At 40.4% G+C, this 16,731-nt stretch overlaps 2 protein-coding genes across 3 annotated transcripts; one reads left to right on the plus strand and one right to left on the minus strand.

Annotated features, from left to right (window-relative positions):
• The first annotated feature begins 177 nt into the window (after positions 1 to 177).
• On the plus strand, positions 178 to 5,602 carry irf3 (interferon regulatory factor 3). Of its 2 annotated transcripts, none has more exons than XM_063893453.1 (11): positions 178 to 409; positions 1,610 to 1,770; positions 1,843 to 2,014; positions 2,597 to 2,670; positions 2,760 to 2,820; positions 2,897 to 2,965; positions 3,063 to 3,299; positions 3,708 to 3,798; positions 4,284 to 4,573; positions 4,713 to 4,831; positions 5,291 to 5,602. In XM_063893453.1, exons 2-11 carry the CDS (start codon positions 1,612 to 1,614, stop codon positions 5,402 to 5,404), a joined length of 1,386 nt encoding a protein of 461 aa, XP_063749523.1. In that variant the 5' UTR covers positions 178 to 409; positions 1,610 to 1,611; the 3' UTR covers positions 5,405 to 5,602. The 2 variants fall into 2 exon arrangements, with proteins under 2 accessions (XP_063749523.1, XP_063749524.1); XM_063893454.1 differs by having other exon boundaries at positions 2,900 to 2,965.
• Positions 5,603 to 5,971: 369 nt separating this feature from the next.
• On the minus strand, positions 5,972 to 15,731 carry si:dkey-94f20.4 (synembryn-A). The gene is given in 15 exon segments (XM_063893452.1): positions 5,972 to 6,427; positions 6,528 to 6,766; positions 6,768 to 6,808; positions 6,980 to 7,124; positions 7,206 to 7,301; positions 7,429 to 7,579; positions 7,816 to 7,910; positions 7,998 to 8,186; positions 8,870 to 9,005; positions 9,239 to 9,771; positions 9,860 to 9,943; positions 10,061 to 10,078; positions 10,877 to 10,924; positions 11,014 to 11,109; positions 15,566 to 15,731. Coding segments are annotated over 15 exon segments (2,139 nt in total). The 5' UTR covers positions 15,692 to 15,731; the 3' UTR covers positions 5,972 to 6,285.
• Positions 15,732 to 16,731: the final 1,000 nt, after the last annotated feature.

Raw genomic sequence — 16,731 nt, forward strand, 5'->3', positions numbered from 1 at the left:
GTGCAGCAAACCTGTACAATTTGACAAGGCAAGCTAAACTGGTGGAAAAGAGTACAAAAACAAACAAACAAAAATCTTTTCATATTCAGTCAGTGATTTTGGAAGAGTAGATGTGCAATATAAACTCGCGCGCGCATCCCCTCCTCGCGGGACCAGCTGGTATGAAACTCTCGCGGACGTCACAAATCTGGAAAACGAAACTGACGACTCGGAGTTTCCCGAGAAAACCGAGAAACCTCTTTAAACCAGAGGGGTTGCAGTCGTTGACGATACTTAATCAATGGGTAGCGGGGATTGATCGACTCAACTTTAATTGTTAGTTACAGCCGTTGTCTTGCATCGTATGTCTGACCGTTGACGCTGTAAACATCTGCACTTGAACTCAACACGGGCTGAGGCCGCTCTGCAGGTAGGAGCGTTTTTATTACAGCTGTAATAGTAGGGTTAATATCTGGTGTGAACACAATTTTAACTCATTCAGTCTTCAGCTGCTGTTCTTGTAGCTTTATATTGTCACACACGGTCAACGGAGTATTTTGTACATACCTCTGGATACAGACAGTATAGCCTAGTCAATGTTTACTTTAAACGAACCATTCCAAACATTAAATATATGTGTACTTGTAGTGACTGTAATACACATAATTCACCTCCTTCTAAATACTATTATTATACTATTAAACTAGTATTTGGCTTTTCGTAAAGAATATATTTTTTTCAGAGCTAGTTAGTTTTACTCTTTATTTTTAAATATTTACTGGAATAAGTTAGTATTTTTGAGTATTTTTGATTTATTTAGGTATTTGTTTATTTTTACCCCATCAACATATGTTTGGTATTGAGTGCTCACACAGCTGGCGTAATATTTGCATGCTTCCTCTTTCTTGTAATACAGAAATTGCCACTATCAGTTGTGGACTAACACTTTAGTATTAAGGAAGTTGATAATCGTATACTCTGTGTTGATCATTTAGTTTATACAAATAACAATAACATAAAGAAACAAAAATCAGAACTGCAATTCAATTAAATCAACAATACAAAGGTAAAATGGAAATAATATGCCCAAACCTTTTCATAAGAAATGTCCGACCAACATTTAAAAACACAAAGATGTCCCTGGTTCTACAAAGCTCATAGGCTTTAATGCATCAGAAATATTTTACATTTGAATAAACACTTTATTCCAACATACAAATGTAAAACTGCTTTGTTATTTACAGACTTCTTTCTTTACTTATTGACCTACATATACTGCTATTTGGTCATTTCAAAAGTTTCTGCATGCATCGGTTGTAAAGTTACTAAATAGCACCGCTATAGGTTAATACCATTTTAAGTTTGACCTCAATATTCTAATACTTTTGTACAAACCTATAAATACATATGAATAATGATGTTGATTATAAATTAACCTGTCCCAGCTATTTTTTTAAATAAAGCATGTGAACAATCATTCCATAAACATTGTAGATTTTCACTGTTGCGTTTGGTGCAAGCTACTCTGGATAGTGCTTAGCTACAACACTGATTTGATAAAGCTTCACATTCTTCAATTTGAGGAACGATTTTGAATATAACAAAGGTAACTTTTTTTTTTCTCCTTTAGAAATGTCTAGACCACTGCTGATGCCCTGGCTGCGGACCAAGATTAACAGTGGTGGATTTCCTGGTGTCCAGTGGACCAACACAGAGCATACTGAGTTCTCTGTCCCATGGAAACACGCCTTGAGACAGGACTCCTCCGACACGGACATCCTCATCTTTAAGGTAATAGTCACACACAATAATAATAACTATCATGATGTAGCCAGTGCTGTGTTTTAACCCCTGTGCCTGTAGGCCTGGGCAGAGGTGAGCGGCAATGGCCAAGCTCACGGAGAACCTTCAGTCTGGAAGAGGAACTTCCGCAGCGCCCTCCGAGCCAAAGGCTTCGTATTGATCTCTGACAACAAAAACGACGCCGCTAACCCCCACAAAGTGTTTCGCTGGCCAAAGGAGTCAGCTTCAGGAGGTGAGGATCCACAGGGGTGGCCGTAGACTTCAACATTTGATACTTTATTGTAGTGGATACCAGGCAAGGTAAAAACTGATGATTCTTTGATATCCGTACAAAAATCACCTACATACTGAAGAAAAGTCATGTGAATTTTTTTTATTGTCACCTGGCATTAAAGGGGGTTCCTGGGATTGGAGGTTGGAGAAACAGACAAGATTAATGGGTCGGAAGCTAAGTAATAAATACCGCTGTGAAAAGACAGCAGGGAAACATATTTTAGTCAATTAAAGAAACCCCCAAATCTCTGAACTAGCTGCTTTAAATGGATTGGAAATCAAAGGACAGCCTTTATAACCTACATACAGCAAACATTTGATTATCTTTTCACCTGATTTAGAACATCACATTACCATCTATCTTGCAAACATTTATGTCTTGATTTACATTTCTGTGGTTGAGATCTGTGAGCGTAATATGCAAATACAGAATCATTACTATCTGTAAAGTGGATTATAGGATTAAAAATGTGTTTCTGAGGAGAATAAATAATTAGCAAGTCTCAGAGGTTAACTAAGCTCTTTGCTTACACTCTCACAGCTAACTCTGCTGCTGGATCCCAGGACCAAGATGATCCCGATTTCTTTGAAGAATTTCCCCTTCCTACACAAGAGGTAAATGACTGTTGGTTTGTAGAAACACAGGAAGTCGATTACAAATGTTGTAATTGCATGTAAACACTTGTGTGTCTGTGATATCTTAGAGTCAGGTCATCCAAAACCTCGAAGGCTGTCTCTTTCTTCCAGAAGACACAGTGTTTTCAGGTAAGACAATTCCAGAAATGTTGATTAATTTTAAAGCTAACTCTTATGAACATTCCTAAGAACCAATTTTCGCCAGCAGAATCCTCCAGCCATCATGATATTCTGCAGGAGTGTCTAGAGGGACTGAACATTGGCCCTAACACAGGTAGACTACCTCTTCTCATCATTTCCTCCTCATCATCGCTGCAGAGTGAAGGTACTTTCCTGGAAACACTTGTTAAGTTTCTCAAACTTCTCCACAGAGGGCACTGCAGGCTTTGAGCTTCCTCCTGAGCAACAGCAGATCCAGAACCCGGCTGTGATTGGTTGTTACGCGTTGCCTGGGCAACAGCAGTATCCAGTGATGTATGAGGGTGAAGCTGGGTTGCCTGAGCAACCGGCAGGACCAATAGAGGGAGCCGTGGGCGGGGCTTGTGACGGGCAGTTTGCAGAGCAGTTCCTACATTCCATGAACAACACCAGAGATGGAGATCATTTCAGTAAGACGATAATTATGACTGAAAAAAATGAAATGGACACACAGATGTGTAAAAATGACACACCTAAAAATATATTAAGATGGAATACCCTCACCTCTGCAATTATTCAACAGCACAACTCATATCACTTAGGATGATTACTGTTTACACTGTACACAAGCAATGATCTGTTTTCAGCATTCATATCTTTCTTAATTCCTATGCACAACTTTATATTTTGAAATATACACATGTTGATATATATTGTTGTTATAGTTAAGTAGAACTTGCACATTTGTATCTTATTCTAAAATGGAGCAGCTATTAAATACAGTATTCTGATTCTGATTAAGGCAATCAAAACAATGTGGCCTTTAAACATATAAGTATGCCTTTCCTCATACATTTCTCTGCTTTCTGAATCCACAGAGACTCATTTCAGGATATCCGTGTACTACAGAGGGGTGAAGGTGTCTGAGCAGCTGGTTACGAATGAAGTTGGAATCCGCTTAATCTACAGGTAACATCCAAATATGGCTTTAATGAAAGGAAACAAAATGTTCCCAGTTTCACTTCAACATTGACTGTCACAGTTTAAGTTATAGTTGGAATTTTGGGAAACACACAATATTCCCTTTCTTGCCAATGGTTGGCGAAGAGATTATTATTTATACCGCTTTTTAACATTTTTGCACAATACTTCCACTTCTAAAGCTGCAAGTTCTTCCACTTTTTATTTTATATTTTAGCGTGCGACAACCTACTTGGCACTTCAGCAAATACACATTCATGTATGAAGCTGGAGCCAAGAGGTATTGAGCTTAGCTTAGCTAAAAATAGAGCCGTTTTTTTATATTTTAAGATACTATATTACAAAAGTTTTTTGATACTATACTACGGCATTTTTAAGACATGTAATTAATATTTTAAATATATTTTTAATGAATGGCAAATGACCTGCAGTTCAACTTAAAATCTAATTACTGAATGTTGTCTTCTCGTCAGGCCCGAACTCACAGGGACAGTTTTGGATCCCGATTCAGGCCTGTCGCTGGTCTCTCTGCCAAGTCCTGAAGCCATGCTGGATCAAACCCAGGCCATTCTGACTCAACGCATCCTGGACAAGCTGGGCGAAGGTTTGGACATCGGAGTGTCGGGGAGTGTGGTCTACGGCCAGCGACGGGGTGAAATCAAAACATTTTGGAGCTTCTCCAAATTTGACGAGAGCAGACAGCCGCAAGAGATTTCTAAACTGCAGCCTCAATCACTGTACATGTTCAAGGAATTTCTGCAAGGTGGGTGAAAGCAAAACTATAACGGCTTTGTGAAGTTGTGGTGTATCTTCAGAATCAGAAATACTTTATTCATCCCAAACTGGGAAACGTTTTTTTCTTGCATGTTGGATTGATGTAGTGATCAATTGTCTTTTACTAGGTATATTGAACTTCATTCAAGGGAGGGAATCCCCTCCCAGCTCCTTGTTCTTCTGCCTCGGAGAGAAGTGGCCTGATAAAGACAACAGGCCTTGGGATAAGAAACTCATCACAGTGGAGGTGAGATTACCTTTGAATTATTAAAGACTGCAGACAGTGTTGTGCTCTCAAAGACCTCAAAGCAGTATTTCAGTTTGGCAGGGAAGGGTTTTCTCTCTCGCCGCAAATGCCTCCATCAAATTTCATGAGTGATCAAACCCACTAAATTGCTCACCCCAGAGAGCTGTAGTCAGCGGCAGCTTTCAAGAGGCAATTTTTTCTCCGTATTGATTAATAGCTCTGAGAGAACAAAGGCTGAATAACGGTGGTGACAGCTGATCCCTCAGGTGTAAAAGGTTTTTCTGCTCTTGAGCCTCTACAGAGAAATGCATGCTGAGAAATGAGAAGCTCATACAAAAAGTTAATTTGCAGCTCGACACATCTCATTGCTCCATCTTTCTCAAATGTCATGGCTTCATTCAAGCTCAAATATGCCTTCCTGACTTGTTCCTGAATTTGACTTCTGTTTTTCGGTCTCAGGTGGTCCTGACTTCGATGGAGTGTCTGAAAAATATAGCGGTTGAAGGCGGCGCCTCCTCGCTGCGGTCTGATGATCTGCAGATGTCTCTGGAAGAGATGATGGACATGTACTGACGCACTTTGCTATGCCTAAAGAAAGACATTGTTTACCCTTTTTGTGTCTTTAACTTTGACATCTCAGAAATAATGATGTGTAACTATTTTACCAGCCTTTTATTTGACACCAAATCTGGTAAAATAGTGGTGTAACAAATTGCTCTGATTTTGCTGTTTTGCGATTTTTAATGTGTACATAAAATAATTAGACTAGGACCACAGTGATCTGATTTGGTATTTTTTACTTATTTTTGGTGCAAGTGTTTCTGGGAATTAAAACCACTTCTCTTAGATAATGTGCTGCTCTCTGATGCAAAGAAACTGAGACGCTAAACAGTAACTTTTTAACGGGCTTTTCACTCTTCTTATATTCTGCCCTTTTTAAATTAATGCGTCTCTGCTTAAATATATAAATAATTACAACATTTGCCTTGAATATCCCCGTTCAGAGTCTATTTTGATTTAACTGTAAAATGCGAGTCATTTTTTTCTGGCTTACAAGACTGTTTGTATAAGATGTAGCCTATTGGCAATTTACACAATACTTGATTGCAGACTGAATTCAACGTTGAAATGCATATAAAATCAGTTACTCAAGTTCAAGACTTTATTAAAATATCAGAACATTATCATGTTTACAATGAAATTCACTCCTTAAAATATACTATGAACTTAACGTTAACCAATGTGATCTTATCGCTGCTATTTCTATTATGAATATAAAGGAAAAAAGCGTTTTACATCCTATCTTGGGTCCATTTAGTTATACCAATGCTTGCTGGGTCTGGGTGAGAACTACATTCCTTTGCTTCCATGTCGTAAATGCATTATTAAATGTATTGTCAACTTTAGCACTGGGACATTTACAACATAAATATATAAATTCAACAAATGGAGTTTCAGTTTTTCTCTCCTTCCTCTGCTTCGCCTTCATTTTCTGAGCCAGACTTCCTCTCCTCAGCGAGGGAAACATCCCTCATTCCAGACATTGGGACCAGCTTCCCCTCTGAATCCACTCCCATAGGCTGGATAAGGTTCTCTCTGTGGAACGAATGAGTGGTGAAAAAGATGGAACATTTAAAAATCAGTATAAACATTATTCTTATTGTTGTCATGTAATCTTTAGGATGTTGATACTGACCTGGACAGCTTGTTAAAAAGCATGAAGAGCGTCTTGGCCTCCTCCTCCTTCTCCTCCTCCGTCATGCCCTCCATAGGGTCGGGCTGCTCCTCCTCCACTCTTCCCGTCACTAGGTTGATGCGATCTTTGACCTGCCGGTACTCCTCAGTGTCCGAGTCAGAGTCGCTGGAGTACTGGGTGTAAGAGATGAGGCTCCTAGAGCTCTGGCCCCCCAGCAGACCCCTGGTGGCCAGCAGGCCCTGCTGCGTTCCCGTAGCCTGTGTACTTCACAAAACGGCCCACTGGAAGATAATGTGAAAGTGATGTTAAAACTATATGGAAAGACTGACTTTTGAGAAAGACTGCACACCATTTCCAAGTGTCTCGGATGCATGTTGTGCCTGAAACCACTGAAATGTGTTTTAAATTCTAGTTGAGAGCTCAACATTTGAAAAAATCATTTGTTGTCTAACCATTTTCCTTGCAGAGGACAAAGATGAGGTCAGCAGCGAAGTGTTTGAGGTCTGTGTCCAGGTTGGTCATGAGGCGGATTAGACGGCTCTTCACCGTGGAGCCTTCCTCCGGCCTTTGTGACGCGTCTCTCAGAGGGGGAAGGATCTAATGATGAGGATACAACATAGTTTAAGTGTGAGAGGCACAACGCTTTATCTGGGGTATCGTATTTTTGAGGGGTATTACATGTTTCCTGATGTATTGGCGTGTTTCTCGGTGGGCTCTGCAGCACTCTGTCAGCAGATTGAGGACCGGTGTCAGCTTCTCTTTCAGCTTATCACCCTTAGAGCAAATCACAAAAAAAAGACCTCAGGTTATTTCAGTCTATTAAACTCAAAATGTTAACTTTTTAAGGCGCAAAGCTTAATTTAACAAAATATTTGCGCCGGCATATTATTTTCTCCCTCACCTGCTCCAGGCGTTTTTCCATGAACATCAGCAGGTTGTGGACACAGTCCATGTTGACCCCCTGGCACTGCTGCGAGTCTGGCTCCAGAGGCACCATCAGCATCACATCCAGACACTGGAGAGGCAGCGCTGACAACAGGTTCACTGTGTGACTGAGGGAGGGAGACAAGATTTAAAGTACAGGCTTTAGAAATACATAAAATAGGGCACAAAGGCAAAGTAGTCGGTTCAGTTTGGCATCTTTTTTAAATTTTCTAAATGTATTTGTCAGGGAGACTCTCACACTAAAGATTAGGTTTACTTGTTAAAACCTATATTGTGTATACACATGATTATCAACCATAGTAACTTTCTATCAGACCATAAACCACCTTTGGTTCATGCTCACCCCTGCAGTTCATCAGTGTCGTCTGAAAGCAAACACTCCTTCATCAGGCAGAGACGCAGGATCGCCACCAGATGACGGTAAAGAGCTGCATCATCCTGAGGGAGGAGAAAACACAGAACAGAAGTTATGTTTATTTTCCTAATCCATCATTATGGGTCCATAAGGGCCTCGTAGGGACTAACCTCACTTGGCTCCTGCCTGTGGGCGCTGTAGGTGATGTTGAAGAGGATTTTGAGGAGCTCTATGATTCGCTGAGAGGCCTCCAGAGAGATGGGTGGTGCTGCCGGGTCCAGCACACACTCATACTGCTCCTTCCACTGAACCTGCAGGCAGCTCTCTAGAGTGGCTGTGAAAATGGACACACCTCCCTCCTGGAGGAGCAACATAGTGAGATGATGTTCAGATAAACTGAAGGTGGCATGATGAAGAAAGGTGGTAGAGTTTAGGGAATGTTACTTGATATACCACATATTAAACTACCATAACATTTACCATACTACAAATCTAGTTCAGGTTGTAATAAGTTAGGTACTGGTTAAACTGCCTTAGCTTTTATGCTCCAAGGCATAGACCACTGCACCCAATCATTGTAGGTGTGATCTAACGCTATTGCCCTTTAAAATTAAACTGAAAAGATCCCTTTTTGGCAGCGCCTAAGAGTAGTCTGGTTGCTATCCATCCATCTTTTCCCACTTATCCATCAGGGTCGCGGAGGGAACAGCTCCAGCAGAGAGCCCCAAACTTCTCTTTCCCTGGCCACATCAGCCAGCTCTGACTGGGGGATTCCCAGGTGCTCCCAGGCCAGCGAAGAGATATAATCCCTCCACCTGGTCCTAGGTCTACCCCTTGGTCTCTTCCCAGCTGGACGTGCCTGGAACACCTCCCTAGGGAGGCACCCAGGCGGCATACTTACTAGGTGCCCAAACCACCTCAACTGGCTCTGATCGTTATTATTTTTCCTTTTTTATTCGTCCTACCTTTAATGGTCAAATGTGTCGTTATGTGTCTGTTTTTGGTGTCTTGTGTCTTATCAATGTAAATAAAATGATGTTACCTTCTGTAGCTGAGTGCTGAGCTCCCGCCGTAGTGCAGTCATGAGGAACATGAGGCGTAATTCATAGAAGTGAACACTGGAGGGAGATGAGAAACTGACAGCAGAGGAGAGACGCTCTGTGAGGCCACAAATGAGCCTGATGGAGAAAAAAACAAGAGGTTAGCTGTCTGGAAATATTCTGAATTGTACAAAAGTCAACCGAAATGTATGACAAAGTATATTAATAGTGTCTGAGATACAGAATTGTGTCTCTTCTTCACTTTAAATTGACCTAAGACTGTCTACATTATGCCATTATATGTTATTTGGCTCAGTCAGCAGCTGTGTTTATCAGTATTTGATGTGTCTGTGTTCTGTAAGAAAGCCCACCGGAGCGCACTGAACCTCTCCTGCGCCCAGGTGCTGTTGTAAACCACGTTACACAACACCTTCATGGCCTCTTTTCTCTGAGCCTCCTCTCCCGACTCTTCTCCTTCCTCTTCTCCTCCCCCCTCCATCTTGCTCACTCTGCGATCCTTCCTCCCACTCTCCAGCATGTTATAACGGCTGCCCTCCATGTTGCTGATGTCGCTCTTGGTGTCTTCATTAAAGGAATCTTCGTTTTGGTCATTGGCTTCAATGTCACCTTCGTCCTCTTCGGTGCCACAGGGCAACACTTTGGCCTCAGCGAGAGAAGCCAAGATGTTATCGTAGAAATCAGAGTCAGTGTCGCCGGGGTCGTCACTCGCATCACTTGTAGTCAGCCCGGCTACTTTGGCGAGCATCAGGAGAGCGCTGTCGGTCACCAAGGGGCCCAGGACCTTTTTGTCTCTGGAGAGGATCCTCAGGGTGCGTAGAGAGACTCTCAACAGAGGACAACTCACTTCTGTTTTAATGTACCTCACCAGGACAAGAGCTAAATTCTGAGGACAAAAAAAACTGATATTCAGTTGAACAACATTCTACAAAAAGCAACAAATTAAATAACTTCAGGGTAAATGACATTGTCACCTGTCTGAGGATGACGCCTGGATCCTCCTGTTCATACTCTTCAGAGTCAGAGTCAGCGTAATCCCTAATTTTATTCTTCCTGAACTGGTACAGCAGGGCAAAGAACGAATGTAATCAACTACAACTCATGGAGTGGTTAAAGGGTGAAGTGCGAACAAGAGGAATACTCGAACATTGTTTGTGAACTGCGATGTACTGTACCTCTTCCAGTTTTCTTTGCTTTAGGAGGTGGACGGATTTGATTGAGCAGTGCAGCAGAAGAGAGAGAAAGCAATATGAGTTTAATTAGGGAGCAATATTTCATTAAGTTTCATACCTCTATGTAACCATTAGGAGATCCTACAACCTGACAAGGGATTATTCTTAAGAGCTCTTTACAAAAGTGCTGAGATTAACTGTTATTGCTATGGATGACATCACATTTTGGATTATTCCACCAAATATTTCTACACTTATTGACAGGAGAGTAGTCTGTCAGTGGATCTAGATGGATCAATATATAAGAGACTGAAAAGGAACTGAATAAATAACATAAAATTAAAAAAAACATGAAATAAAATTATAAAGTGCAAATAAAATTTCAAATCCACTTCAAAATATAAAGAATCAACTTTTTAGATGAAATAAAAAACAATCATATTTGATTACATTTAAATAAATATTCAATTAAGTATCAAAAATATATAAAATTCCATTTAAAATAATAAACATTACATAACAAAATGTTTTGTGGATTTGTTTTTGAGATGATTTTTCTTTCATTTACAGCTGTTGAATGGCTGTAAATGTCAGGGCTGAGTGTTGCATAGATTAACAGTGATTGCAGTATGTTGTTTATTCAAAGCCACGCCTAGGCTCAATATGCCTGAGCACTCAAGGAGAGAGGATCAGGGATAACTGATACAGCACAATTACTAATCACACACAGACTGCCCGGGGGGGGGGGGGGGGGCTTTAAGGAACTAGGACGGGGATATGATGATTCACTTTCTCTGGTGCAGAGGCATACAAACGTACTTTTCTCTTGTCCCTTTCCTCTGAATCAAAGAAGAAGCACTGGGCATACTGTAGAGAGAAATTACGAGAACATGAATGTCTATCAGCAGTTTTTTTTTTACAGACACAACAATGTTTGGGTTTATGTGCGGGATTACCTCTTTGTTGAACTCCTCCAGCTGTGTCTGAACACCGCTCTCATCCCCCTGCTTGATGCACTGGATTATCCCCTCCAGGTCCACGTCCATGCTTTGCTGAGCACACGCACACACAGGGAGAGGAATCATTATTCAGTCCATAAAGAAATGAGAGTTACACAACAATAATTACGAGAATGGTGGTGGGTGCCGGGGGTTATGCACATTTAAAAACATAGTGATATAAACACATCATATACAGAATGCATCTGGATTGAGAAAGTATGAATAAAAAATACAAAATGTGACAGTAAAAAGTAAAAAATACAGACTTGCAGTAAAGTTCTTATCCTACAAATTTACAACCACATCCATGTGATCACTGATAAATGCTTCCTGTCTACTGGAAGTTGTATCTTCATCTTTTACATGACACTTTTTTATACTGATATCTATTGTTCACACACATTCAAAAATACGTTCACTCCATTGCATAAACTTACCTTGTGCAGGACACTTAATCAGCCAGGTGTAAGATAAGTAAATTATAGAAGAATATACCGTAGGTGTGCCAAGACCCCTTAAGTCTATCTACCTTCACGTATGCTCAGCTGGTATACAAAGCTCTGCCTTTAAATTTGCTCAACTCAATTGCTCTCCAGTTATCCTCATGCACTCAGCGTATCTCTGCAACTCTGTCCCTCTCTCTTTAATCCAAGGGGGATTCAGGAGCCATGGCGTGGTTATGGTTATAATCCACTAATGGACTCTAGGCTTATATCTTGCAGTGTTAACCCCTTAACCTACAGCTTTACCATACAAGTTCTCTCTCTGTGTCCAGCTTTAACACTGTTTCAAATCTCTTAATAGCATATGAACCACGCTGAAATAACCATCAAGATCTTTAATTTGTTTTAATCATGCCTCTCTAGCTGTTGCATAACCACAATGTTAAGCTGAACTTTAAACACGTGTCTTATAAATGTATGTGTAGGGTCAACAAAGAAACATCAATATTTCTTTTATGGTAGCTTTACAGATTAGAATGAAATATAATTGATTCCATCATGTAAATAAAAAAGGGTACATTGAGTTACATAGTGTGCGTACTGTAGGATAAAGCTGTTCGTGTCTAGTCCCACAAGATGGGGCTATTCTCATGGTTGAGACAATCAAACCATAAAGTCTGAGGTAATGTATCTTTTGCACAATATGAGTTTATGAAAAACTTGTTTCTATTGTAAGTAAACTTAAAAAAAGTTGCTACACAAGTTCAGAGGAGATGAGAGCAACAAAAAGGCCTCTCAAACTCTCATTTTATACCAGTAAATGTTTTTGTTTTCATTGAGGCTCACCTATGCTCCCCTGTTATACACAATGCACTGTAAACATGAAGTGCTGGTTGACACACAACATGTCTTGAGTGCCCTGAAAGATGAACTCCGTGAGAATATGACATGTGAATGGACGACAGGCTTTCCTGCCAGGATGCTCACTCTTGTGCCCAGTAGGTAGAGGAAACAGGGCCGGGAGGCTGAAGGGGCCGGCTGGTGGCTGCAGGCTTACAACAACAGGATGCACAGTATGTCAACGAGAGCGGGAGGAAAGTCAGGGGAGTCCTGACAAAGAGCACTCATGAAAGAATATTCCTTCAAGATGAATCAAACACTTAAGATGCAGAATATCAACAGGTGATGACTCTCATGAACCTTTAAAAAAAATGTAAGAAAACAACCATTGTATTATGCAATCTGGGAATATAAGTTCATCCCTGTGACACACACTTACGTCATGACTTTACAGTCATAACGGCCGGGACACAAAATACTGCATGTAGCCAAAATCAACTGACATACTCTATAAGGTTGAGAGTCAATCAACTTTAATGTATCTGTGTTTTTATTTGTCACAAACCAAACAAATATGGGGCAGGGGATACATTTTTAAAATATTAGCATTTTCCCATATTATAGGTATTTTTGTCCAGCAGTGGCTCAGTAAGTAGGGGCTTGGACTGGGAATCGTAGGGTCGCCAGTTCAAGTCCCCGAACAGACTTGAAAAAATATGGAAGGTGGACTGCTACTTGGAGAGGTCCCAGTTCACCTCCTAGGCCCTGCTGTGGTGCCCTTGAGCAAGGCACCGGACACCTCCAATCCCCCCTCCCCATTGCTCCCTGGGCGCTGCACAATAGCTGCCCACTGCTCCTAGTACTAGGATGGGTTAAATGCAGAGGACCAATTTCACTGTGTGTGCTCTGCTGTGTGCATGTATGTGACAAATAAAGAGGGTATCATCCTCCGATTCTATCTTAAGGTTTTAAAAAATATTTTTAAAAGCACACTGAAAAACCAATATAAAAGCAATATATTAAGTTGAACCTAATTTTTTTTAATTTAAACTTAATATTATTGCTTTCAATTAACCTAATACAGTTGTGTGAAATCTGTTTACATAATACATTTAATTAAAGTCAACGGTTCAGTTTTTCAGCGCATATCCAGGACAAATTATTATTCAAAGAGTGTTTTGTTATTTCTTACATTAAATGTCCGTAGGGAATCTTAAAGTAATTGAGAAATCAATGGGTTTTTTTTTTACTCTTTTTTCTACAGATGGATTCCTAATTTATTCTAAATGTTTTTGCAGGGAGCAGAAAAAGTCATATTTATCTCCAAGAGGGATGCAAAAAATATTGTTGTATTTCAACAGTAGTGCAACGACATTTTTTGAGAAAAGTCAAAACGGAAATCCTAATTTACTAAGGCCTATATGTGATGTCATCAGATCAAAGAAGTAAGGATTATGATTACGATATCAAAACAGACAGAGCAACATGCTTTTGATTGACTGATCCATTCAATGACTCATGTATTAGACGTTAAATAGTGACACAGTTTATTTTCTATTTTGGCTCTGAGTTTTTGGCAAAGCTTGGAAGCAGCAGGTGAACAGGGACTGTGATTTATTTTGGCACAGAACGCCTGTAGTCATGCAAGTTGTAACCTTTGTATAGGAAATTCCCAACACTTCCAGTGCTTAATTGTCTGGGATATCACAAGACTGCTTATTCACTTTGATGCCTATGCGCTTGTGTGCACGCGCAGCAGCAATGACTCAGTGCACGACTCTGAAGACAACCTGCACAGATGGCTGTCACAGGAAAGCAACACAATGGAGTCGAGAGGGGAAGTTGTGACTCACAGAGAGGGAGAAAGGCTGGGAGAAGCTGAGAGAGGAGATTGGAAATTATGAAACTAGGTCCTCATGGATTTACTGTATTATTAAAAGATTATGAATTACAGGATCCTTTCCTCGAGAGGTAATAGAATCTGGCCATGTGCCAAACCTAACGAAGAAAGTCTTAGGTCTGTCCCCATTTATTAGTGGACAACGAAAGCTAAGAAACATTCTTGGAATTTATACCTTTATCAGATTATCTGTTAAATCAGATTCATCATGCTTGAGACAGGTGTAATATGCAGAAGTTGTTTTGGAAACACTGTATGTTGGGGGAGATGTGAGTGAAGGACATTTCAGGAATAAACACGGTGACGGCGAAGGTGACTCAGGGGAAAAAGGCACAGGAAAAATGGAACGATAAAGAAAAGCCTGGAGGAGAATTGGGGTTATTTTGGGCCCTGCGGGCTTCCTGCAGGTGATGGAAATGAAAGAGCGATCTCTGGAACAATTGCTCAGCAGCAAGTGGAGTGCAGGAGAGGGATGGAGGAGGAAGTGGAGGAGGAGGGGAGTGCAAAGAGTGAACATCAATAATGAATGTAAACATGAAAGGTACAAGGTCACCTCAAGTATAAATACAATGTTTTGTTTGTTTATAGATTTTTTATGTTAGTATCGCAGCTCTCATAAATAAAGAATAAAACTGCCACTAAAGCTGATTAATTACGAGTGTGGGAGTCGGTCTGACAGTGTAATGACTACCTCTCTGACACACCTCCTCACCCTGCCATCACCCTATAAAGGTCCAGAAGTGGAGAGGGGTGACAGACTTGGGCATCCAACAATCAGCAAGAGACTTCGAATGGTTTACTCCAAAATAAACAGCAGCTTTTGGGATCTTCTTAGTGGTAAGTTTCAACTTGTTTAAAGTCTTTTTTATAGTTACCTATCTTGATATCTCCTTTCACAATCTTCTGTCTGTATTGTTACGACCAAGATGGTGTTGGACAGATCATTTGTTGTAATCAATTCTGATCAGGACAGGATGTTTTCTTCAGCATCACTCATGTTTTGTTTTTTTTGCCACACAGGCCAGTGCGGTATGGAAATAGCCGTTTTGCTGCTGCTGACTGTGCCTTTGAGTGCTGCCACGCCACTTAGACCGACGCACAGGTCAGTGAAAACATCAGTAAATATACAACTAATGATGGAAGTGAAAGACAGACAGTAACCATAATGGTGTGTCAACCACCGCTTGTTAATCTTTAATGGAATATTAAAACACTTCTGCCTTAAAAAAAAAACAATGTTGGAAGACCTGTCAACAAATGGTCATCTATACTTAACAGTAATGAAAATCAGGGGTGTTTTGTGCATGCCTGTATTCATAAGTACCTGTTTTCTGATGGTCTTGTGCAGGTCGGAAGCAGACACTGTGCTCACAGGGGACTCTATCCAGACTTCAGGGGTGAAAAGGTCAGAGGACACAGATGAGCAGCATGCTCCAGCACTGAGGATCATCCCATTTCATTCAGAAATCCAGAATCCAGACCTGGAGGCACTGAAACACAGGTACGAAGGAGCATATACTCAAAATAAAGCAAGACTGATACACAGTGAGAAAATACAGAAGTACCAGTACATGGAATAGTTGAACACTTCCTATCTCCTAACATATCACATTAAATGTCAAATGATTTATGCAGCAAGAATACTGTAGTGTTTATTTTAGTTCTACTAATTATGACTGAGGGCAAAACCGAAATTGTAGGTTGGTGATTTATTTTAAACTAGTTATTGTCAAGGTTTTTGTTTTTAAATGTATGGGATGTTATAGCCCAATTTCAATTTCTTGTTCTCCTTTATTGACAGAATGGCAGTGAAGTTGCGTCCTCGGCGTGCACCTCAGCGTGGATGCCAGTTTGGGACATGCCAGCTTCACAACCTGGCCAACACTTTATACCACATCAGCAACACGGATGGAAAAGAAAAGTCGAAAAAGGCCAAAGACCCGCAGGGATTCGGCAAATAGGGCCAAGAGGAATGACCGCACTTAAGGACTGATAACATGGAGAGTTCTCAACAAAGTCTCCATTTTTCTACAACCAAATATCTGTTTCTGTTCTGACTGACTGGTACTTTATAAGGATGTATGCTCATTAACCACATAGAATGTGGATGTGTTATTACTGTGTGAAATGCTTGATCATATTACTTTAAAAAATATAAATTCTATAATAAATATTTAATATAAGAAAGTGTGTGGAGTCACATTTTAAAACCTTCAAGGGCACTGGATGCATCTTTTAAAACATCTTAAAATAGCTTTATATGGATTACATGTGATTTTTTTAAATCATTTTTATTTACCTGAATGACCACATATTTGTATATCCTGTAAAAGGATACTGCATTTTAAGGTGTATGGATGATTGAATTATATGCCCCACGTGATATTTTTAGGCAACCTTTAAAAAACAAACTTCTCAATGCCCATGCACATGTCTTCAATCGTCCCGCCAGCTACAGTGGTGTCAAAATATGTCATTAGCGGAGGTGGA

The sequence above is a fragment of the Eleginops maclovinus genome, chromosome 10, assembly GCF_036324505.1.
Source record: "Eleginops maclovinus isolate JMC-PN-2008 ecotype Puerto Natales chromosome 10, JC_Emac_rtc_rv5, whole genome shotgun sequence".
In the NCBI taxonomy this organism is placed as follows: Eukaryota; Metazoa; Chordata; class Actinopteri; order Perciformes; family Eleginopidae; genus Eleginops; species Eleginops maclovinus.